Source organism: Hippoglossus stenolepis, chromosome 9 (genome assembly GCF_022539355.2).
Source record: "Hippoglossus stenolepis isolate QCI-W04-F060 chromosome 9, HSTE1.2, whole genome shotgun sequence".
Taxonomy (NCBI): Eukaryota; Metazoa; Chordata; class Actinopteri; order Pleuronectiformes; family Pleuronectidae; genus Hippoglossus; species Hippoglossus stenolepis.
The window spans coordinates 11875610-11901784 of NC_061491.1; the positions used below are offsets into that span (position 1 = coordinate 11875610).

At 42.3% G+C, this 26175-nt stretch overlaps 1 protein-coding gene across 5 annotated transcripts in view; it reads left to right on the top strand.

The window, feature by feature from the left end:
* The window catches only part of trpm3 (transient receptor potential cation channel, subfamily M, member 3), a 122361-nt gene that overhangs the window by 61267 nt on the left and 34919 nt on the right, over positions 1–26175 (top strand). For all 5 annotated transcript variants that reach the window (XR_007032974.1, XM_035166598.2, XM_035166599.2 and 2 more), the window contains exons 6-10: positions 689–860; positions 10926–11100; positions 12172–12295; positions 21698–21770; positions 26002–26102. Coding sequence is in view for 4 of the 5 variants with exons in the window: in XM_035166598.2 (XP_035022489.1) it covers positions 689–860; positions 10926–11100; positions 12172–12295; positions 21698–21770; positions 26002–26102 (645 nt within the window). In the remaining variant the exon portion in view is untranslated. The remainder of the gene's footprint in view (positions 1–688; positions 861–10925; positions 11101–12171; positions 12296–21697; positions 21771–26001; positions 26103–26175) is intronic.

Genomic DNA, 26175 nt, shown 5'->3' on the forward strand with positions numbered 1-26175 from the left:
GACCGTTATAAAGGTCATCTGAGCTGATCGACAATGGATCTATGTTTCTGCCTTAGTGGTGTACCGGAGGAGTTTAAGCAGACAGGACGTGTATCTATGGGGACCAGTCTGAGCAAACATTGAGTAGTGCTTAATGCTCGGACTGTAATTGTCATTTAAATCCACTAAGGAAGAACTGCTCCTGGCTTTAGATGATCATATGCGAAGAAGAGTTGAGAGCTGTGATGATAGTTAACCATAAACTGTCACCTACTTTCAAACTGCAGAGTTATTAATAACACATCTGTCCCTGTCCGGCGAAAAACTGTTTAAAATATATATCACCCAAATAATTGCTAAGTCATCTTACCATAACCGCATGTAGTGACTATGGGAAACCTCTGTGTTTTCCATTGTACAGCAGCAGGCTACAGCAAGTATTTAAGTTCACACATATAGAAGAAGAACAGAGAACTATTTCAGGTTGCCGTAGCAGCGCATATAAACTTTTGCTCCTGAGGTGTATACCCAATGTGACTTTTGTAATGTGTAGTTAAAACATTTTTTTACCAACACAATACTTTAATGCAGTTGAGAAAGAACAGGCTCGTTATTAATCCATCCATTTTTCTTAGCACAAACTGCCGGCCATTGGCTTCTCTGATGTATGTTTATACCTAATGACTAAATGTTATCTTCTCTCGACCAGGTGGTGCGTCCATACCAGACCATGTCCAACCCGATGAGCAAGTTGACGGTTCTAAACAGTCTCCACTCCCACTTCATCTTGGCAGACAATGGCACCACGGGAAAGTACGGCGCCGAGGTCAAACTGCGACGCCAGCTAGAGAAACACATCTCTCTGCAGAAGATCAACACACGTGAGTGGAATTTACTGTATCTGTCTGTCACGGCTATTGTCAGACTGACCTACATACCCTGAATTAGAGAAGATGTTTTAAAGGAACACAGCGACTAAAAGATGCTTAATGAAAACTAATATCCCTATTTTTATCAATGCCAGCACTGAGTGTTAATTGGGTTCAAAGTCTGCAACCAGACTGAAATTATCATTACCTGCCTAATAGTGTGAACATACTGTCAGATTACAGTTTTAGGCTGCTGTGATACAAACTGATAAGCCTTTGAAACTGTCCCTCCCTCCAGGACCGCTTTATTTTTTCTCTCAAAGCTTCCTGAGAGCTCAGATGAACTCTTGCCTCAAATGAACCTACTGATATTCGTGGTTTTCTTGTTCTGGAGCAGTGCACACAGCTACAACACCAGCTAACAAATAGTGACATGCACACACACATGCACCATACTGCACACACCCCAAGGACATTCAGTTGAACACACACATAAAGGAAAGAAAGGTAAAAGAGTTTTTACAGTGTTTTTATGTAAACCCTAAAATCATGTTTTTCCTGTGCAGCTCCCTGTTTTCATTTTATAATTTGCTTGAGCAGAAGTACATTATCCTCATAAAAGGGCAGCAAGAGTGTATTTGAATGCTCGCTTGTGTGTTTGAAGATGTAGGTGTTTATGCAGAATGCGCATATTAATGGTATTTTAGTCTGCACATGCACATATTTGTTTTCATCCACCACCGAGTCCTTGTCACGTTGCATTTATCCATTTCCAATTTCCACATTACACTCTTGCTAGAAACCAAATAGATTTGCATGAATACAAAATGCATTTTTCCCTCTTTTTTTTTTTTCCTCCCTCACGCACAAGCGCACAGAAACCGCTCACATTCCCTGTAAATACATTTCTCACTAGCCTCCCGCAGGATTGTTTAGAACGTGTCAGAGCCGCGGACAAACCTGAGTCAGAGAAACGTTGTTTGCAGCCGTGATTTATTTGTTATTACCGTGTTTTGTTGTCAACATAAGGCAATTGTAGAATCATTTCCTCAGCGTTTGGTTGACATGAATGCAGACATTTTAACATCAATACTTTATTTTATAACCATCAGAGTGTCGGGGAAATAGGTGTTGTAGTGTCAAAAGCAATATCGTACCTCAGACCTTTCCTTTGTCGGTACCATTTCTGTTGACTGTCACTGGTGTCTGCTGATAGGGACTGTACATTAAACGGTAAATGTCGCTCTTGGAATAAAACATAGTTTGTTTGTTTGTTCTTGGGGCCGAATGGGTACACTAATGTACTTCTTCCCTGTTTATCATTCAGTCATGTGCCCTTTGGACTTCCCTTTGTCATCCTATGCCTGGAGTCATACAAAAGGGGCTGGGAAGGCAAAGGGACGCCCAGTCGTCACACAAGCATCCGATATGAATCTAATTTTAATCCACCGACCTATATTTGGATCCTTGCTGCTGCTGACCACCCACAACACAGAGGAATCGACTACACTCTCGTATAACCTTAACCTCACGAGTGTCTGAGGTTACCTCGATAACCAGCCTTCAACCTTATCACCTGCCACTCCGTGTGCTTTACTTTCGTCTTGAGGTCAAGTGCTCAATCAGTCAAGATGGATTGATAGTGCGATTTAAAGTCACCCTGTTACCTCTGCTTGTAGTGAAGTGACTTGTGAAGTGAGTGAATATCCACAATTACAGCAGTTATACCTTGTTTGTTTTTTTGTCTGCAACAATAGATGAATCTTGTTTCCCAGGTTAGATATTTCAGTATGTTGTAGATTGACATAACCTGAACATTACCGAGAAGCTAATTCAAGATCACCTGGTTAATATCCATCAGTTGGCCGAGGCATGTTTGAAAAGAAAGTTTGAAATATTTATAGCTGGGCGATTTGAGGCCCATGAATAATTTTATGCTTCTTAACATGAGGGGGAAAAAAACTGGAACAGCTCTAATCCTGAAGCTCTGCTGATTTACAGAGGGACAGCTTCACCCCTAAAAGAGAATTTCACCCAAAAGTACCTAACACAATACTGGCAAACAAATTTATATTGCACAGTTTCCAGTCTTTGTTTTATTGTATGTTTTTGTGTCCGTACGATGTATACTCCCCTTCCTGTTTCACTGCTGCAGGGCTGGCAGACAAGGACCATTTCTTGATTTGATTACCTGTCCACAGTGAATCGAGGAGTGCATTAATTTTCCTCACAGCAGGGCTCCCATGGGATCCAAGTGTAGCCTCAGGTCCTGTCAAGGAGAGCAGGATAAAGGGAAGTAAAGGGGGAAGAGAGCAGTTTAGTTTGAATGTTCTAACATGTGGCTTTTAGACCACACGTATCCACAAGGTCTTTTCTTCCCCACTTCTTTACTTTTAAACATAGTCACACACACTGCACACAAACCAAACATGAAAGAAGTGTGGTGAATAGATATGCCTAATCTCCCCCTGTGGTGTTTTTGTCATGTCTGGGCAATCCTGTAGCTAATCCTAGTGTGGCTGTGTGCAATTTCCCAAGCAACAGTACCGTCAACGTGACGGCAAGAAATGCTGGAGCAATCAAATTGGCTCCACAATATTATATAGCAAATTTTAAATATCGGAATCAATTCCATATCAGAAATTCATAGGTGTTTTGGTTCGGCTGCACTCGAGAAACAATATATTTCAAATGTCTTAAAAAACCTTTGAATCCTTTTCCTGAAACCTCGCTACATTTTCATTTTCCGTTGCCAGGAGATATATGGGGTTATTTTGCACAGTGTACATTTCCATTACAAGGCATGGCAGCACCACTGGCACCTGTCAGAACCCATCACTGGAGCACAGTAGCTTCCCTCAAACTCTTCCCATCACCCCTGGGTGATACCTGTGTGTTCTCTCTGTGGACTTCGTCCTGCAGTCTCCACTGTATATTTGATGTTGGGGAAAGTGTCGTTTCCTGTGATTTCGTACACTCCTCGGTGGAAAGTGGACGAGAATAGTCATGGGACAGCTCTGGCCGGTTGTAAACAAAATAAATGCCTCAAGACAGGAACCTCTGGTTGTGCAGCTGTAAATATGTCGAAAAGAGCCAACCCAATCACACGCAAGAGTAAATGCTGTGCCCTGTGTCCTACTGTACGTGTGTGGGCTTCACGTGACTTGTTCAGCCAGGCATGGTCCAGCTTGATAGGACTTGTAGAGAGATGCAGATGCAAATGAGTCTGGATTACCGTGACGAGGATTCAGATGAATAAGCACAGGACTTAACATGCAAACAGAGGGACAGAGCCTATAGTGACCCACATCAACATTTATTGCATGATTATGTACAAATGTAATTTGTTCATTTAAAAAACGTTGTGTATATTGCTTTTCCTGACACACTCGTTTATCGTGTTTAAGGTCAGACACACACTCTGGGACGTTTCTTTTACTTGAGCTCCTCCTCCTTACTCGTCTCCTGCTGCTGAAAAATTAATAAAAACTGATTGGCACCATTTAGCACAGCTCACTCAAACATGACACAGCTCTTTTGACATGTCTGCAGCCGGGGCTATAATGCTTTCTAATTACACATCTGCCTCAGAGAGATGACAGGTACAAGAGAAAGAGGAGGAGGGAGGAAATGAAAACACAGCCAAGGGACTGAGGGTGAGCAGAGACGGACAATAATTATTTGTGAAGCAGCTGTGAAGCAGTGAGGCCAGATATCACCTTGAGGTGTCTTCACTGGGAGAGCGGGATAAGAAAGTGAAAAGGTAGCGTGAGAGAGAGGACATAATAGGCTTCATCCATGAATGTTTTCTTATTTTCTCTGGGCAAGAAAACCCTAAATCTTATTTGCTCACGCTTTTGTTTTTGCACATGACAATTTAAAATTGGATCCACATTCCAGGCTCATAGAGGAATAAGAGTTATTCATTTGTGCAATCTAGGTAAAGTCTGTGACAATGCACGAGGCACCTCTTGAGTGTGACCTCTTTCATTTCACCTAAATTTCTTGGAATATTAAATTGGCCACGTAAGTACTTTGTATATTGAATGTGTGCATAGGTGTGTGTGTGTGTGTGTGTTAACTCTGTCGACTGTGTAACCTTCACTGACCCTCTTATAGCAGTGGTTTCATTAATCACAGTATACGTAAAAGGTGAAGTAGCCGGGGTAATTGAATCTAGAAGCCGTAAGACCTTGCGTTGCAGATTAGCCATGATACTGTGACCTCCATCGTGGAGCAGCCCACACAGAACAGATTATCCTGAAGATGCGGTACACAGCAAGACAAAAGGGCTTTAATAGTCTTCAAAGTCTGGAAAAACGTTGGATTTTTTCGATGAAGCGAATCATAATGTGCCATTTTCTTGTGTGACCAGCTGGATTAATTGGTGGCTCTTGTTCTTTGACACAATTTTAACCTGGCTTAGAAATGTCGCCCTTTGCTGAATGTGATTGTATCAAAGAAAATCCAAACAGGTGGACAATGTAGTGTTGGTAATCCTGGAAAAAAATAGCATGGGTAGTCTACTCTAAAAATATCAAACCGATACATTCCAGCCCCTGCCATCGGCCATCTTGTCAGAGCTGCGCCCCCAAAACACATTAACATGCACTGAAGAACAACTGCCAGAAGCCAAGTTTTCCACGACTCGCTCGCTAACCTCTGGCTATCGTCTCTTCTTCAGCGGTGTACGCCTCTCTGGCTGAAGACTCTGGTCATGTGGAGTGAGAGCATGGGCAGGGGGCAGACAGGCAGGTCAGTTAGTGACAGACAGGTACACCAGCAAATCATTTCATTCGTCCAATATTTTGTCTTTCTTTCTTTTTTGTAAATGACTTCATTTATTGATGGCTATATGGACGTGAGGAGAATTTCATAAATAGTGTTTCAGAAACAACTTACCCCCCCCTTTAAATATTTACAAGTTAATTCAGGTCTCTAGATGATGATGACGATCAATGAATGAATAAATATTTATGAATTTTTCATGAGTCCTCCGGTCAGTGGTTGTAATTCCTGTGGTGCGGTTACCTTGATGACTGAGTTTGATCTGACACTGTCAGTGTGGATCAGTAGATATTATTTCATAGTATGTAGCAGGCACATGAGAATAAGTGCCCAGAGACAGTGGGGGGGACACTTGAAGACATTGGGCGAAGGTGTGCTCATGCACAAATGGATACGGAGAACATGTCAGAACTATGAACATGAACCACCAGAGTGTTCAACCCTGTAGGGGAGAGATAACAAAGAGAGAGAGTGAGTAGTGGGTTGGATGCAGGACTTGCTATAGTTGTGGTCCCAGGTTGACGATGTGCATGGATGGCATGTTATGTGGTGTGGAAAGAATTTGAGTGCATGGTCATTAGTGTGAACTGTGGTAAATGTGTTTTGGGGAAAAAAAGGAGTAGTAAGAAGGTCAGAAATGTTCAGGTAGCGGCTGTGCACACTGCATAGCAATCAAGGAAGTCAGATGGCAAGATTTTTTTACCAGCTTTTATTCAAGCCCTTTACAGGCATGAACTCCAGCACAAGGGGGTCAGGACTTTGTCTGGAGTTTGCCTTTCACATATGAAGAAGGCATTAGGAGCATTCAGGTGAGGGGTGGTGCAACATGCAGGAGGAAGGACATTGGCCCGTATCACCGCAGGTTCTCAAATCTTGTTGCCTTTCCAAGTTGACATCTTCCCCGGCGTCTTCTATGTGTGTTGCACCTCTTTTTCATCCTGAGATATTTCTTTTCTTTTTGTTATGTAAATTTTGCCTCCATTGATTCGCTGATGGTGAATCCTGCGGTGAATCTCCTGCTGTATTCTCACAAGGGCTCACTCAGACATTATCCAGAGTTTTTACTGACTTGGACAATTGCGTTCTCACATACAGCCCCTCCTGATAATTCCAGAAGATTATTGGGAGTTCAGTGCATCTTCATAGAAGTGTCACACACCCTTTAAGCTTTTATTTGTAAAGGATCGAGCGACTGGGTGTCAATCCATTGCAAATGCTTTCTGGTTGCAACTCTTCTTTGCTTTCTTGATGTCCAGTATCTTTCTCTGATCAGTCAAAATGCATGACGTAACAAAGTGTAAATATGGTCTAATATTCCAGATCACTGAATACCACTTTAAAGTCTCACAGACCCACAGATTCACAAATCATCACACAAATCACAAGGGTCATATTTCTTAAACCCCTATTTCCCTGTTGTAAATATTTGAATTGGTCCTTTATTGGTCAATGACACCTTTCATGATTAATTCTCTCGGGCTCACTCGGCCGTGGTGGCCCCACAACTCATGATCCTGGTAAAAAGGTGGCACAACAGGCCTGAGTCAGTCAGAATTCTTGTGACCTGGTTAGAAATAACAGAATATCTTGATGTCACAACATGACAAAAAAAAAAAAAATGAAGCTTTGCTTTTTCTGCATCAAACCCCGTGACCTTTAGTTCTGTAGCCTGTCGTGTCGTGTTGCCTTCACAGATGCGATGTTTCCCGTCTCCTTTGGTTGTTGCACGGATAATGTCGTGTTCATGTGTGTGTGTCTTTACATTTGGTGTGAGGGGGTGCGAAGACAATGACCCACATAATGTAGCACACCTCCCCGAGTCTACTGATACTAATTTGACTCATACAAGTACAAACTTGGCAACACTCATGTACACAGACACACAAAAAGAGGATGAGTCATAGCTGAATCCTTAATTAGCATCATTTAAGCATGTTATGTGTGTCTCACTTACGGGCTCTGCCTTTCCTCCCAAATTCCTTCTGCTCCTCGTTACTTCCTCCTCTCCCAGACAAGGATAAAAATAGAAACTGGCTGTGGATCCTCATCGACCATCAGGGTAGTTTCCTCCTGAGAGATACGGTGTGGGCACTGGGCTAAAAACTATGGATGGGATACAGAGGGATGATTGTGTAATCTGATATGTTGAATTGTGTGACTGGTGCATGGATAAAGCCAGTGCTGGAGGAGGAGGAAGAACGGGTTTAGAGGAGATTAGTCAGTGCATCTACAAATATCTGTAGATGTAAAAGCTTTGTTATTGCATTTAGAATCAGACAGAAACATCATACATGTAACATCACCAAATTCTATTAGGATTTCTGTCATGGGGTTGCATGTTCCCTCAGAAGTGAAACCCACTTTACTCTTGAGTTTTGAAACATAAACAAAAACGATGAAGTATAAGAAAAAATGGAAATAGACTGTATTGGTATCGAAGTTTTCTCATCTTATCAACCACTCAAAGTACTTTACAATACGAGTAACATTCACCCATTCACAACCACATTTTCTTGCAGCAATTTTTCTATCACACACAGTTTTTAAAGCACTAAAAAGCCTGGCCCCTAATTGAGTCTTGGAGCTTCCACCACCTTTTCCACTCTCCGGTCTCTCAGCTCGTGGCTGTTCCTCGGCCGAGGCTAAAGGCTGAGGATGAGGATGAGGGTGACTGTGTGTTCGCTGTCGCAGCCCCGAAGCTTTAGAACAGTCTACCTTTTACTGTTAAGTGCTTCCCTTCTGTCAACACATTTAAGATGAAACTAAAGACCCTGACGCTCTTGCAGGCTTTTGAGTGTCATTAAGTTGTTTTTATTCACATCATAGCATTAAAATCTTATTTTATGTTACTTTAATTTATTCCTTCTTGTATTGAGCGTTTTGGCTTGATTTTCTAACATTCATACACTGAACACAGCCATCAGGGACAATTTGGGGCCTCAATGTCTTGCCCAAGGACACCTCAGCAACTGACTGGGGGAGCTGAGGATCACACCACAGACCCTCTGGCTGGTGGAAGACCCGCTCTAGATCCTGAGCCACAGCCACGAAACAGCGGGAAGAAAAACCAGACATATAGACCCAGTCCACTTTATAAAAGTGCTGCACTTTTGTAAATTCCAGTAAGAAGATTGCATTCTCACCAAATTCAGATTAGCAGATTAGCTTTCCAGGCATGGGTGTAGAACAATAGATGTAGAACAATATATGTGCTTCTGAAAGTGCTGACTCATGTGACCACACTGCACATGCTGTATTAAAATAGAGTTTTATTTAATATGAAAGGGAGAGTTCAGAGCGCTAAATCCACCCACATGGATGGAATAATTCAAAGGACTTAGTTTTCTAACAACAGCAGGATTATATTTAAAGAAGTGTAAAATTGCAGGTTCAGTGGAAGCAGCAGTTGGCCGAGCATCAACACTGGTTACTTTAAGGTCTCAGTTTCCACACAAGCCTCCAGGAGCAGGACTGGAATGTGTGGCCGATTTTTTTGGTGGAGGTGGCACCAGTTGAAATTCAGGTGACATTATGTCCATCGAGACAGAATTGCAAAATGTCCATTCAAATCTGTAAAACTAAACTAAAAATAGATTTGTGGGCATGACATAGAGAAAAATGATGTTACAAATATTAAATGATGTATATATAGATATTTATAACAGTAACATGTGCCTGCTGATTTTGAAAAGTCAGGGAAAACAGAAGATTATTTATTATCACCGTGTATGAGTATGTATGTATGGGCATGCTTCTGTGTGTGTGTATGTGGATGCACATGTTTGGGGATTTTTGTTAAGTTATACATGGACATGCATGCGTGTGTGTATATGTATCGAAATGCATGTGTGTGTATGAATGGTGATAGAGAATTTCCTCCCACCAATTAGCCATGACGCAGCTGTGCTTTCCCCTTCTCATCTGCTCCTCGGTGGCTTTCAGTAGAACAATAATCTTTACATAGTGCGGCGTTGCCTCCAAGAGCTCACTAGTCATCAATATCAATGCTCTATCCGACACAGCCGTAAACTGGCACACGCGTACACACACCCAGGCAACGGAAAAAATAGACATCCGAAAGAAATGGAAGAATCCGACACAAAAATGCAAGTCATTAGTCTGCTTCTCTCTCTTCCATTCCGCCCTGTTGATGTATGGTCGTGTGATGTGTTGTGGCACAGTGACGTGTTACCTCTTTGAAGTAGGCAAGGCCCCTAAAATATTCTCCTTATGTAACTGTCCCTGTTACAAGGCCGCACGCGGCTGTGTGAGGCAAAGCGTAATGGTGGAGGGTTTGCTCCCAAATACGTGCGTGTGTTTGTGTTTGTGTGTGCGAGCGCGTGTGCCAAGTTTGTAAGCACACATCTGTACGTGCTCGTCTGCCTGCGTGTTTTGAGAGACAGACTATGCTTTCTCCTTTGTGAATTATGCAGACCAGACTGAGGGTGCAGCAGGGTGGGGAAGATCCGGCAGCTACACAGCTTTTGAATTAGAAGAGTCAAAATACCCGGTAAAAAAACACAACTTCATGAAACAGAAAAAGAGGGAGATGATGATGAAAAAAACAGCAGAGAGGAAGATAGAAGGTTAGCAGGAACAGGCAGGATGAGGGGAGAAGGGAGTTTTGGAAGTGGATTGGACTGAGGACACTAAAAGGGGAAAGAACATAAGGGGATAAGAGAGAATGGGCCTTAGGAATGAGAGTGAACAAGGTTTATGGTGTCTGTAATGGTTTGGTTTAATGAGGAACAACAGCTAGGAAGAGAGGAGCGAGAATAAAGCTGGAAATTCCTTTGAGCGTTTGGCAATAACTTTCATATCTACAGTAGCTTCTCCTGTACTAGCCTCACTGCGTACAGAAATAACCCACCTGCTAATGATGCATAATTACTCTAAATAGCCTGTGATTAGCAGGCAAGGAGCAATCTATGTGGAACAGTGAGGGATTTATCAGTGTAACGCTCACACACACTCACACGAACAGAGAACAAAGAAAGGCTGGTTATTTTTGGTATATTTTTTTTAATCCTCTGTGCCATAATTAGAAAGTGTGCAACGTCTTGGCAATAAATCCAGGAAGCATCACAAGCGACACATTAATACGTGGTTGGTAAATTTGGTTTGAGCTTTTCTATTTGTAGATCAAGCCTGACTCCCCTCCCTTTGTCTTTTTCTGTCCTTAACCTTTCTTTACTTCTCTGTCCCTTTTCTGAATTGTTCATCCCTTTGTTCCCCCCTGCAATCCCTCCATCGCCCTGTCTCTCCTGCTCCCGCTCTCTTTACGTGCAGGTATTGGTCAGGGTGTGCCGGTGGTGGCTCTGATTGTGGAGGGAGGTCCTAATGTGATCTCCATTGTGCTGGAGTACCTCAGGGACACTCCTCCAGTTCCAGTGGTGGTGTGTGATGGCAGTGGCAGAGCGTCAGACATCTTGGCCTTTGGACACAAATACTCTGAGGAGGGAGGGTACGCTCTCTCACATGTGCACATCATGCTGTAATCTGAGGACAAACACTAACTAATACAACCTTTATCCACTGTGGAAAATCACTTACTCTGGGGAGATTGTTTGCAATCAGACTTTCTGATAAAAATGATTTTGATTATTACTAAATGATTAGATAACAGGTCTTTGCACAACAAGTTTGTATTTTTCATGTCTATTAAATACATCATCTAATAAAAATCATCACACACAGAGTCAAACGCATTTAATTATTCTATTCGTTCCTGAAACTTGCAGTAGGAGATAAACATGGAGTCGACCTGTGGGGATGATTTTGTGGTCCTCTCACTTAGAACATCCATCTAATCCCAATAAGCCGTCAGGAACAAGGAGAATTTCATCTTCTCACCAAAGAGCTGCGAAGTTGTGCCGACCTTTTCCAAGTCTATTTCAGGATCGCAGTGGTCCAGTTTGATTCCATCACTGAGAAAACCCATTTCTGTTATCCAATTGATCCTGAACAGCTCAAACAACACCAACACCAAATTGAACGGGGCTAACTTTCCGAGTCTGGGTGTAAACGTGATGCACACAACAAGAGGTTGTATTTATTTTTAAACGTGTGACAATTTTGGACGAAAACTACAGACTTGTTGTGCAAAGACCTCAAGTCCCTTAGATCAAACATATGCAAACATATTCATACAATTTCATACACACGTAATGCTGAAGCTGCAGTGTAATATGTAAGAAATATTGTTATGATAAAAACATGAAGTGATATAAAAAGAAGAACCTGAAAAATGCTTTCTGAAATTATCTGATGTGTATTTTTACTTATATTTGCCTCAGCATTGTTTTATAGCTTCATACTGTATATGCAGTTACAGATGAAGGTAAACTTGCAGATTTCCATCTCATCAACGACTCAGAGAAGATATGCTGAGAGTCCCAGTCAACCTTGGTTTTACCTACTGACAAATAAATCTACTTTGCCTGCTTCCCCCACACTGTTCTTCTTCTCCTTCCCTCTCTCTTACACCCTCCTGACATTTTCTTGTCTTATTTCCCCCTCACCTCCGCTCCCACAGCATAATTAATGAGTCACTAAGAGACCAGTTGCTGGTGACCATCCAGAAGACATTCACCTACAGCCGCACTCAGGCCCAACATCTGTTCATCATTCTCATGGAGTGCATGAAGAAGAAGGAGCTGGTGAGTGTGGTTTTCATACATGTCCACATACACATGCTGGCAGACACATGTACGTACATTATTCACACACATATACATCATTTATGCACATGCATGGTTATATTTTTTAGATGCACCACAGAAAATATAAACAGTATATACACAAAATGTCACCAATAACACCAATGTCAGCATAAAACTCTAACCCTGTGTAGCAAAGCCCCAAAATGAAAATTATGTTAAGCAGGAACAAATGAAGCTTGCTCAGCGTGAAACTTTTATTGAAGCAATTATTACCCCATCTTTTATGTATGACATGTAACGTTAAGTGGATGTAAATGTATTCAGATGAAGTTCGGGACCAAATGGCCTCCACTTGAGAGTCTGTGCCGCTTTGGCCATGTTTAAGTCAAGAAGCACATCTTGTCAAGCATGGCTGTCACACACATCCCTGTCCCCCGGGCTGGAGTCTCAGTCACCTCAGAGAGCTGTCAGTCATACGGTGCTCACCTCTTATTAATGCACTTAAATGCTGTGGGTGTAGAGGTGATGTGCAGCGGCACGGCAAGCAGGCGCATTACCCGACGCAGGTCAACAAGAGACTCTGCTCCTCTGCTCTTTTCTAACCACACACACGTTGAACTGATCTTTATAAAAACCCATAAATTCATGTTTATGTTCATGGATAAACAGGACGTTGCTTCGTCTGCAACACTGCATTGCGTCATAATCTGCAGGAAGCTTCTCTTCTGTCTGCAGGACTGTGTTCTGTGTGTGTGTGTGTGTGTGTGTGTGTGTGTGTGTGTGTGTGTGTGTGTGTGTGTGTGTGTGTATCTGCTCGTCTTTGTCGTAAACTGACGATCACATGTATTTTGTTATTAATCGATGACGTTGCATCATGAATCTTGATCGCTCCGGTCACTTTAAGCCTAAAGTTCTGGCTGTGCATGTTATCTCACGTCTTGTGTTGTGTGTTGCAGTTGAACTGCGTGCGTGCAAAATGTCAGTGTGTTTAAATACACGTTTATCTTAAACGTTTGAGCTAATAAAACAAAGTAAACTTCGCACATGCACATAACAAACCCACGCCTGTGTGTAGGACACCGTTATTCACTGTGGTTGATGCTGGACAGTTTTTACGCCATAGTAAACAAATGCAGTTATAATGATAATTTAAATTTCCCACAATTATACTAACCGTCTGGGATTTTACTGTGGTTAATTGTAAAACCTGTAACCGTTTCATCCCTATTCTGCAGTGGACACAGGTTTTTATCTGCTCTGGTTCCATAAGGTGGAAATGGAAACATGACTCCTGGGTGAATGTGATATTTTCTTCTTCATCACCTTTTAGCAGTCCAGAGGTTGCTGCGGCACCTGTTCTGCCATGACATTATTACATGCGTTGAACTTCTGGGCTTTGGCACGTAAATAGCCATGAAGCTTTTGCATCCTGGGAACAACGTGCAACAGCATGATGCAACACAGGCACATTGGTTTCAGGCGCGCTAATGACGTTGAACATGACTCACCAGGGGAAAAAAACTGAACTCTCTCTCTCCTCTATTGGCAATGGCAAAGGAGTCGATTGTCTTTTTTAGCGGGTTAAGCCATGTTTTTAAAAAAAAACACATATATCTGGTAAATTTGATGTAAAAGAATTATAAGGGCACGTTTAGATATGTGTGAATGTTTCAGTGGCGAAACTTTGCCTCCCGTGCACTTCCAATCTGTGTGAGTGAGGGGGAAAAAAAACATTGACCTCCTGTGGTAAAGCGACTGTGCTTTAACATAGGGAGTTTGGATCAGTGGCCGTCTTTAATGAATTTGTATTCACAAGCATTCACACACCCAAGCTCTATTTAATCATGATGAAGGATGGAATGTGTGAGATGACCCTGCCAGGTGTTTATCTCATGCTACTCCTCCCCCTGTTTGTACAAATACTGCAGGTTAATCATGATGTGTTTCGATTATTCTAATAATCATAATAGTGCACTGAGTCACACAAAGAAATCAAAAGCACATGCTCACACAAACCACACACATACAGTATGTGTTCACACACACAGCACATGTCATATTTTTAGGCTGCCTAGCATTGGTCACAGTTGCACAGCGTGTAAGTGGATTGATTTGTGTCCTCAGTGGGGTTCCAGCGGCTGACTGATGCTCACACTGCACTGATGGATCCTCTGAACACAATACGCCAGAGCAGAACAATGGCATGTGAATCATTCAGCAGGAGCAGCTGTAGAGGCCAGATAATCTGATGCTGTCTCTCTCTGAATTTACCAAACTGTTACCACTGCCTTCCAGAAACTGAGCACTCAAGAGTATTTTTGGCAACATCACAGAAATGGCCCCAGGGGTCGAAACACAGCGACGTTTGAGAACACACAACGTTTCAGTACAACCGACAACCTCTGAGGAAACCCAGTGACATCTCAGAGTATGGAATAGGTGGGACAACACGTCTTGTTTGTTCAATGTCATGGTACTACTACTCTCAGCAGTGTCCTAAGAGATAATGGAACATTTTAACAAAGGACAAGACGGCTCCTCATAAAAAAGGGCTTTTTACATTTTCATAAAAAACAATCATGACACAATTTGAATGAAATCAGGTATCTTATTTATGCAGGCTATTTATGCAGGCTTACGGGTAGTGTTTGCAAGCTTCTGACAGGAGTGCTCAGGACTTCTGGCACAAAGTACTGTATAGGAGGTCAGACAAGGTTGTGCTCGACTCATTATACTTTTAGATCACAGCAGATGTTTCTTAGAAAGTTGTATCTTTTGATGCAGGCAATTATTTGCAGGGCATGCTCCCTCTGGTGGACCACAAGTCAAACAACTGTGGAACTTAAAGATGGAACAATTTGAAATTGAATAGGTCCGGTACAGTTTGACTCATGAGGATGAAACACTGGTGTGACGCAGCTTCTGTGTAAAACTTTATACTTGATACATGTGTATGATCATAAAAAGTCGAACGCTGGTAAATCCAAGCGTGAGAAAACCCTGGTTTCAGACCTATGTTTAAAGGACAACTAGTTCACACACATACAAACTTAGTCAAAGTCAAGCAGCTCATCAAAGTTAAACCACTTGTTAAGAATCAATTATTCAAATGCAGCACTCCTTGTAGAATTGCCTGTTTGAAATTAATTGGGGGGGTGCCTTCACAGCTGCACAGTTTACCATGCGGTCTGTGGGACTGGATGTTTGTTGTCCCCTCTCACACAATAAGGAAACAAAACATAGTCCTACATGTTGAACAAACTGTACAGTATTTCTGCCAGTAACTGTTCTGTATCTGGTGGAGCTGAGGGGACCATTCTGGTTCATACATCAGAAGCATGTCAGACAAGTAGGCTGCTGCAAGATCACAAAGTGCTTTTTAGACAAGTGAGATCATTTTAAAATCAATATATGGAAACTGACAGGACTTAACATAGGTGTAATGAATTCCCTCCAGAGGGATACAGTGATACTATAGTATTAACCACAGTCACATATTCTAGAAACCTGTGTTTAAGCCAAAGTCAAGATGTGTCAAGCTCATGTTAACACCCAGGTCAGGGGCTGGGTCACAAAACCAGGTTAGATAACATGTGTTGACCCATTCACACTGGCAGCAGATGCATGTTTATCCTGGGTGGGTGCATTGGTCTCAAAGTGGGTAAGTGTATGAGAGCGAGAGAGTAAATGATAGTGTGTGTTTGTCTTTGTGCCAGTACGCCTGCCTGTGCTTTCATTTTTCTGGCCCCGCTGCACGAAAGCCAAAGTGTGGGAGGAAAAGAGAAAGACTAAAGGTGACTGGGATAATGTATTAGAGAGAGAGGGCGTGTGTGTGTGTGCGTGTGCGTGCGTGCGTGCGCGTGCGTGCGTGCGCGTGTGTGTGTGTGTGTGTGTGAAGTCCAAAGAAGGACATGCTTTTTTCCTTATTTTCAGCTTGTTGGTTTATTCATGAAAACATTTTGTCCTTCACTTGTTTCCTGTTGCCTCTGCTGTGTTTGTCATACTCAGGTCTGTTTGTTTTATATCAAGAGGCTATAAACTCACAATCCTACGTGCAGGCTGGAATTTATACCTGTGCTTTTTTAATTTTTTCAAGTGGAACAGGCAGTTTAATTCAAGCCTCGTAGCCAATTTTATTTTTTTGCTCTAACTCTGTCATTTCACGATGCCACATGACAGATGTTATCATTGTGAAGTTAGTTAGACAGTAAATTACAAAACTGAGAAGTGCTATTTACAGCTACAAGCCACAGCTTCACAAAACAATTAGCTAGTCACGTGTTTGCATTCAGTCTAATTTAAGCCCAGTAAAAAAATCTGCTCTAATAGATGATAATTAAATCTCACGTCGGATAAAGTGGAGTTGGGGGGGGGGCTAATTGCAAAGCTAATCAATGAGTAATGATGTGCAAGCGCTTGCGTTTTACACAGGGCTAGCTGATTTAAAGTATATAGCTGATGCGTTATGTAAGTGCAATGAAAGAGAATACTAAAAGAAAGCATCAGCCACATTTGTATCAATTTGTCTGGATGAAGAGGGTAATTATCTTCATCGCATATGCGCATCGCTTATCGTGTTTCTTTTATCTCTTTTACACAAAGGTGGAACATTACATGAATGTCAAACAGCACTGAAAAGACCACAGGCAGCGTGAGAGTCCGTGCATTTAAATATCACCACACACTGTTGTCATTTACAGTAACTGGTCTCCAGCCCTCGCCTCCCTCTTCCTCTGTTGGGTGGTGTGGGTTTGTGTAGGGGGGGAGGAGGGTTCAAGATGACTGTCCTGGTATCTCCCAGCTTGGTATGAATTATTGAGCGCAGAATAGTCCTATTATGTTTAATTCGGATTAAATATTGAGGAGGAACCACCAGCCCACAATGTTCCTCCCCCTCCCTGACAACAGAGACTATAAGAACTAGTAGGAGGAAGACGAGGAGAGTGAACGAGTGACTTAAATGGACCATGAGAGAGAGAGAGAGAAAGAGAGAGAGGGTGGGAGGGAGGGAGGCACAGATGGAGTGAAAGAGGGAGGGTGGAGGCATGTGAGACAAGAAGTATGAGTAGAGGTAAAATGAATTGTGGTTTGGATGAAGAGCAATTTTGAAAATAGGTGCAGAACCACAAACAGAGAAATCTGCGGAGAGCTCATGATCAGCAGGGCAGTTTATCAGTACAACATTTCCTGAGTAGAGAAACCTATTCCCTCTGTTTTTTCTTTTATACTTTGGACTGTTTACAGGTTATGTGTTTTTTTTTCCTATCTTAATAAGCGCATGGTCTTTCAGTTTGAGAGCAGGACTTGTTGACATTTCACGTGTGCACAGAAGCAGCGTGAGAGTGAGGAGAAGAGCTGAAGCTGGAGCGCAGGAAATCCAAGCACAAGCAGTGCGAGTGCAGGGTTTTAAGTGAGAGCATTGCAAAATCTGAACATGAGATTAGTAAATCCTGAAGACCACGCTCTTGAATACAGATGGGGGGAAAAACATAGTTAATGGTTCATTCCAAAAAGTAAAAGATACACAGGAGGAGATCATTGGAAACCTCTGTGGGCTGTTCAAGTGTGTGCCATGCGTGGTGAAGCCATGTGTCTGGCATGTACATGCAGCAGCGTCAGCAGGGTCTTTGCCTGTTAAATGAAGATGAATGTTTTCCAATCAGCTTCGCTCGCTGCGGCGTGAAGAGCAGTTTTCTGATCCTCTAAGCATGTAGCTTAGTGTCTCTGAAGTTGTGGCAACCTCCGACGGAGCCCAGTCATGCTGAGAGAGATAGCTCTGCCTCTTCCCTTTTCATTTCTCACATCCGTCTTCAATTTGTCAACAGTTAATCTCCCTCCTTCTGTCTTCCTTTGCTTTACACATGATGCCGCTTTCATGCTGTCTCACATCTATCCTCCTGATCCCTGCCCCTCCTGAGCGTTTCAACTCCTCTCCTCTCTCCTCTACTCTTGTCAACAGAGATTCAGTGTGACAGACACGAGTCAGTGCTCTGTCGCTCGTACGCTGACCCCCTGTGTCACTGTAGAGGCTGAGTGATGTCAGAAATATATGGAGCATTTTAAGGTAGTGTAAGCTACAGTTAGTAGTGGACTGATTTTTATATATAGCGCTGCTGTTCTAGTCTCATTGAACGTCACAGACCACTTGACAGTGCAAGTCACATTCAACCATTCACAAAGCGCTTCTGTACACAGGGATTTTTCTGTCACACAACATTCCCAGACTGGTGGCACAGTCATCGAGCACAACTTAGGGTTAAGGGCCTTGCCCAATGGCACATGATCTGTGGACTGGAGGAGCCGGGGATCAAACCACCGACCTTCTGGTTAGTGTGCTATAGGAATGCCATGGCGTGGTAATTTCCCCACTCGTGTTACTGATTACTCTGGACATTTTACAAGAAAATTATGTGTTGAATTTCACTGCAGGCGTCTTCACTTTTTTGCTGCGCTTGAAGTTATGTGCAGTGTTTCCCATTAATTGACTGTGGCAGTCCACTTCTCAATAATATATAAAAGATCTTGAAGACGTTTTACACTGTTTTCCAACAGCTACAGCCGTGGGTGCTGTTCTAAACTGACCTTTGTTGGTTGATGTATTCCTTCATTCTCTCTCCCTATTGCACGCTTGCTGTCCACTGTTCTATCAATAAAATAAAGCTGGAAAATACCCACAAAATAGAATTGTTGTTCCACTGAACTTGTTTGCTCACAATAAATACTCAAGAGCACCTTTGCTTGAAAGGGACGATGAAAATAGATGGAGTATAGGATCTGTTTGTTTACCTTCACACACACCTATTGATGACTCATTCGAATCAGTGCAATTAAATAAGCAACCTAGCATTGTCATAGAGGTTTTGGTTTTTACGTAGCCTCTGTGTTGTTCAACTCCTGTGATAACAGGTAGCACACAGGGACCACAGGGTCACCTTGGGGGTGTGTCTGAATGAAGGGAAGAGGGAGGAGGACGGAGAGAGGAAGATGGTGATGGTGGTGTGGGGTAGTATATAAGTGAAAGGTTGCTGGGGATTAATGGTTGGAGGTGGGGAGCAGGGAGGGTAGAGAGATGATGGATGGAAGAAAAGGAGTGGATGGAGGTAAAGGTGCAGAGGCCTAAAGGGAGAGGGAAGAATAGAAACAAAGGAGTAACATCTTCTATAAACATCACATTTCCTCTATCACAGCGTCATCCACCTTTAGAGAACTCTCCATTCTGATGTAACGATAACTCCCTCCTCCTCCTCCTTTCTTCGTTACCATTCTTGTGCAGATTTGAATTCATTTTTTTCCGCTTTTTAAACATTCTGGTTGATTTCTCAGAGAATCCTTTTTATTATAATAATTGATCTAGTGAATTTAAGTGTGGTTTCATAAGGGAACTGTTGGACCTTTGCGGAGGAATGTGCCATGTTGAGTTATTTCTCAAATGGATTTAGTTCAAGTACAAACTATTAGAATCGCACGGCACACACACAGAAGAAATACTTTAAAACACAAACACGCATGCTTGGTTAGTCATTGTATCGCAAGTGTGTTGGCAGCTGGCTCCTTAAATGTGTTGTTAACAATCTATTAGAGTGGATGCAAAGATGCATTCTCGCAAATAATAATGTAGCCACTGGCCGCACCCACACACACACACACATACAGTAACTAAACATGAAATTACACATTGCACCAACCACTCATTGGTGTCCCCACTTGTAAAGACCTCAACTGCTACCTTCACGTTCCAGTGCACTCCTATTTCACCTAGAGAATTACCTTTTTATTACACAGGTGACCACCTCACACACACACACACACACACACACACACACACACACACACACACACACACACACACACACACACACACACACACACACTTAGATGCGCACCTATTAGTAATTACATTTGCAATGCATAACACTGGGCTTAGGCGCTTACACGATGCCCTACTCCTCATTTCCCTCTCAGGGAGAAGCCGAGATGTCATCAGCATATGGTATACAAATGATGAATGAGCCAACATAATAGACACTGTAAATCATCAATGTGAATTGAATTACTTTGTGCATTTGGATAGTGCGAAAAGAGAGATAGAGCGAGAAGAGAAAGAGGAGGGTTCGACTACAGCATTGCAGCATCGCCCAAGGGAAAACCGCAGCAAACGCAGCGGCAAAGCCCACAGATTCCCAGAGCTTCACGAAATGAAGCCATTTATAGGGGGGAGATGGGGAAGGGAGATGGGCTGCAGGGAGGAGAGGGAGGTGGGAGGAGATGGATGGGTGGATGGGAGGATTAGAGGAATAGCTCGTCAGGCATTCAGAACACGCATTCTCCCGTACATGGCTCCCACAAGGTGCCCTTCACACATGTATGGGTATGCATGTCCAGTCACAAGTTACCAACAAGGCCGGCGTACACACGTTTGATATAAATAACAAAACATATAAATTCAGAAAAACTGTCCCATTCCCTCAGATTTCCCTCTTGGCAGACGTTGGCTTTTATCCATTGCACCATTAGTTCATCTCACGCAGGACATAAAAAATGCAGCTGAAGTCTACACAGATGAAGACCTGAACTGGCCTCAGAGTAAAATATTTTGCTTAAGTCCTAATCTGAAAAACGTTACACTCAGCCAAAGGAAAAAAAGAATAAAATGATCTTCAGAACTGGAGAGCAACATTATTCATATTGATGCTATCTCCCTCTTTGTCGTGTTTTTGCTCTCATTTTCTTGGTTGCCTTCTCAGTGAAGTACAGTGAAGCAGCTGTTTGGAGAGTTTAGTGGTGTTCCCTGCAGAGGAGGATAAGAGAGAGAAGAGGAAAGTCTGGAGAGGAGAAAATACAGTGCAGCTGTTTTCAGACACGAACTCCAGAAAATGTCCAGAAAAATTAAGTGTTTGCTTTTCACATCTGAAGAACACAGCAGGAGATTGTCCAGGTCAGATTTGTTCACAACAACAGGAAAATGTCCATAACGTTCATGACTTTTAAAGTCAACATCTTCTTTCGGCGTGTTCTGCTTGTATTACACCTCTTCTTTATCCTGGGACAGATTGTTCTTTTTTTCTTATTTGCTTCATTTGTGTGTTAGAAATTAGTTTTATGGACATTTTCCTGCTGTATCCTCACCTGGGTTCACTCTGACATTTTCTGGACATTATAATTTCATTATACTATATCAGAGTGATTCATCTCCTCTTCTCTGAGCACCTTGGAAGCAGTGCGTCATTTGTGTAGATTTATACACCAAACGTAAACGCTCTCTCTCTCTCTCTCTCTCTCTCTCTCTCTCTCTCTCTCTCTCTCTCTCTCTCTTTCCTCTCTCTCTCTCTCTCTCTCTCTCTCTCTCTCTCTCTCTCTCTCTCTCTCTCTCTCTCCCCCCCACATCCCTCTCTCTCTCAGATAACAGTTTTCCGGATGGGGTCGGAGGGACATCAGGACATTGACCTTGCCATCCTCACTGCATTACTCAAAGGTGGGTGCGTGCACATTGCGTGTGTGTGTGTGTGTGTGTGTGTGTGTGTGTGTGTGTGTGTGCTGGAGCATGCCTGTAAAGTAAGTGAATTCCATTTCACCACTGCCCTCTAGGGATTGGGTTATTTGGAAGTTCCTGAACATGAAAAGGAATGATGATGATATCGAGAGCAGAAAAACACTGCTCTCACTGTCCCAGTTTAGGCGTATGTTCAAAGCACACAAGTATGTTTTCATTTACTCAGTTCATAGCTGCGGAATAAAACATAGATATCTGTGCTTATGTTTTTTCCCTCTCTCTTAAAGCTCCATTAAGCAATTTGGATCACTGCAAGGCAGGGAGACTCAAGCGCAAACTTGTGTTGAGTTTTCATGTTATATCAAACAATCGCTAACTTACAGATTTGGGGAAAATGTAATAGGGCCTCTATTCTGGAGGCGTCTTAAACGTTGGCAATTTGTTTCTGGTTTGGTTCACTAACTTATGACAAAAGTATCTGTTTCACTAAATATTAGATTTTTTTTCCTATCCCAGCACAATATTTAAGTTTCCCCCCTCTGAATGGATTCTGCCAATGTTATATACCATTATAATTAGTGAGCTTTAGGGGTGGTTGTATTTTTAGCCTCGTAAAGAGCCAGGCTTGCTGTTTCCCCCCTGTGTCCAGCCTTCATGCTGAGCTAATCCAACTGGCAGCTGGCTGTAGCTGCGTGTAATTATTGTACTGTCATCCCCTCTCATAACTCTTGGCATGAAAGCATCCAAGTGTATTTCACAAAATCTCAAACTACTCCTTTAAACGTGAGGCGTTTGCAGCTCTAGGTGAGCACGAGCTACAGTTTCAGACCATCCTGCAGTGAATCCAGGTTTCCAGCATGCTAATGAAAGCCTGTTACAAAAACAACACCTGCAGAATAATCTATTAGCATGAACACAGCTGCTCATTAACTCTGCGGCCAGAGACGGATAATTACAGGAAGACACTGAAAGTCACCACTGAATTATGGAAAGGGACGCCTCTTTGTGCCATGTCAAGTAATAATAATAATAATGTAATATTTTGGCCAATGTCCTAACCATACACTGTGGCGCCACATGACCTCTTATGTCTCAGAAATGGTTTTAGTGGCCACATTGCAGCTATAGAGTCCCAAAGTCCAAGATTAAATGTTCTTACATGTGTCTTATATTGTCTTAAGGCATGACACAGCAAAGTGTACCTAAAGATATACAGCACAGTGCGATCCATATGCTGTAACAAATTGCTCTGCATTCATCAGTACCAGCACTGAATTGGAGTAACAAAATTGAAAATGTGTCAAGTGCCGACGGAGCAATTAAACTAAATCTCTCTTGTTTCTCTACCCTATTTCCCACTTCACTGTTTCCCACACCTCCACCCTCCCACACACACAGTCGTGGATCAATTTTTTCGATTGGTTGTTCAGTAGCTTGTATTGATCACGGTTGCTTTTGCGTCTCCAAGGAATATAACGTTGACCTAGCTCGAGTTTGCATACATACTTGCACACATACACACCCGTATGCACGCGTATAAAGAAAACTGTGAGTCCTGTGGGACTACTTAGCAATTCAGAGCATATGATTGACTATTTTCGGAATTGTTCCTCAGAGAAAGATTTCAACCAGAGAGCCTAATTTATACCTTTTCCATTGATTCATTTTCACATTTAGATAAATAAAGGATGTGTTAATGAGGGAAGTAATTTAAATCAAATAAACAGGAGGAAAAAATGGAAGGAAGAGACTGAAGAAGAGAGTGGATGACTAAGGAAAGGGACAAAAATATTTTATGATCAAGAGCACAAGGGGTCATTTTCCATGCAAGTCTCATTCTGTGGCTGACTGAATAAAGGCTTTTAGTGTTAAATGAAATCAGTCACAACCTGCCTGAGAGCTTTTTAAAATGCTTGGATTAAACTCCTTCGCCGAAGAACTGAGATACTGCCTGAAGCCCGTCAAAGCACGGCGCAGTCAAGAATCCACAGTGAACCGAGCAGGAGCGAGGAGAAAAAGACAGAATAAAGGGAGTGAATGTGTGAGCCTGTGTGATAGAAAGTGGGAACAGACGGAGCTGAAGGGGAAACTGCAGCCAAAACCACATGTTGTAACAGAGGGGAGTTTGGAGTAATTGATGATCTGCTGTCAGAAGTAGTCAATATCCTTCAGATCGGGTCCATAAAGTCAACTGGCTGCAGTTCAACCTCCCAGAGTGACGCCACAGGCTTTTAAAAGAGCAAGGCCAGCCTACCTTTTAATATACACATACTGAATCTCCACTAAAGCTCTTATTAGGGGGCTGTGCATGTTATTAGAAGGGCTCTGTCTGAACTTACACCATTAATCTCCAGTAATGCTGTACAGACCTTTAAGTCAGAGAGAGCACTGTGTAAAGCAATGATACTGCTGTGCTTATTAAAAACTACACTGTCTCTTCTGCACACAAGAGATTCTCACAATCCTTTACACATCACTGGATTTCTCTGAAGGCCAGGTTCAATTATTTCCTTATTGTTTTCACTTTGTTAAACTCCCAGTGTACAGGTAAATTATTCATGTAAACAGCAGACTGTGGTTTTCTGTTAGATCTCCCTGGTCAATCTCTCACAGGCTGACTACAGAAGTTAAAATGCTGTGGCGTGTTACACCAAAGCTAACACTGCATTATGCAGTTAGATTAAAAATAGTGAGGTTTCTTTTATACACAATTTGGTACAAACATTCACTTGGACTCATGACTGAACTGATTTGATTTTTTTGCGGTCGAAGGTCAAGGTCACTGTGAATTAACAGAGATGTTTTTGGTTTTGTGAAAATCTCAGGAGCACCTTAAAGGAATTTTTGATCAAATTTGGTACAAACACTATTTTGGATTCAAAGATGAACTGATTAGATTTTAGTGGTGAAAGGTAAAGCTCAGGGGGACCACTGACCTCATATGAGTCTGAAAATGGTTTCACTGTCACTCATACATTGTCCAGTCTGTTCACAGCAGTGACACACAGCAAAGCTCTCACTGAGACAAGTCGCTATTTACTTTGTCCATCATTATTGTGGGCTTGCCTGTGAATGACATTTCTCTTGCCTCCACTTCATTTAGAGCTCCAGTGAGCTAATTGGATCTGTTTACAATGCCACTTGATCTTTTGTTTTCTGAGTTAATATAGTTTTATATACATGCGTCGAGGACCACAGTACAGTAAATGATGCTCACTGACACAGAAAATCAAAAGAGCACAGTTGGTATAGTCCACAATTTATGCAGCGATGAGATGGAGCATTTAATTAAGTGTTACGTCAAAGAACAAGCTGTCATTGTCCAATGTGAATACATCTTCTTCTCTGCAGGCTCGCATCAGCCTTCGGCCAAAGGCAGTAGCAGAGCAGAGACTTTGTCATTAGACGGGGCGATGTAGTGGTGCCACAAAGCCTCAAGTTAGATGAAGCCTCTGCAGCCCACATAAGATCCCTCAACTCAAAAAGCTACTAATCAATGCATTTCAACCATTATAAAACAGTGCTAGACACTTTAAAACCACCATCATATACTGTATCTCTATAGATACTATATGTTGATTCTGTCTGCCATACAACAGAGATATAGCACAGTACAAAATATGTTTTCCATAGTTCTCCCAAGATTGAGATAAACCTTCATCGTATCATACTGTACCAACTTTTAAGCAAGAAAACAATAAGCATTTAGCTCAGGTGAATAAGAATATAAGCATATGATGAAAATCGAAGAAGCCGTAATGACAAATCAACGTCAATATTCAAGCAGCACAGAAGATTGAACAACAAAGGTGACAACTACAATATTGCATACCTCCACCAATAAATATCAGTCCCCAACACATGACAGATTTTTTTCACGAGGATCTATGAATTATTCTCTGTGAACATGTCAAAAAACCGCCTATCTCATAATCTTAAAGAAAGAGTTCTGGCTCTGTCCTCTGATATGGATCTGCACCAAAATGTCACATCCTTCCACCAAGTTGTCTGGAAATCTGTGCAGTAGCTTTTGTGGAATCCTGCTGACAAACAAACAAAAGGACAGGGGTGAAAACATGACCTTCTTGGCGGAGGTAATCACACTAGCAGGTTGTTTTAAAGTTAGGATCTTTAACTTTGCATCTGTGTTTAAAAACCTCCTTGTTTGTCAGAAATATGACATTGTCCATCAACTTGCTTCCTCCTCTCTCAGGTGCCAACGCCTCTGCTCCTGACCAGCTAAGTTTAGCTCTAGCGTGGAACAGAGTGGACATCGCCCGCAGTCAGATCTTCATCTATGGACAGCAGTGGCCTGTAAGATCCATAAACCCTGTTAAAGAATGAATAGTACATACTGTAGAAGATATACTGCTTCCACTGCTTGTTC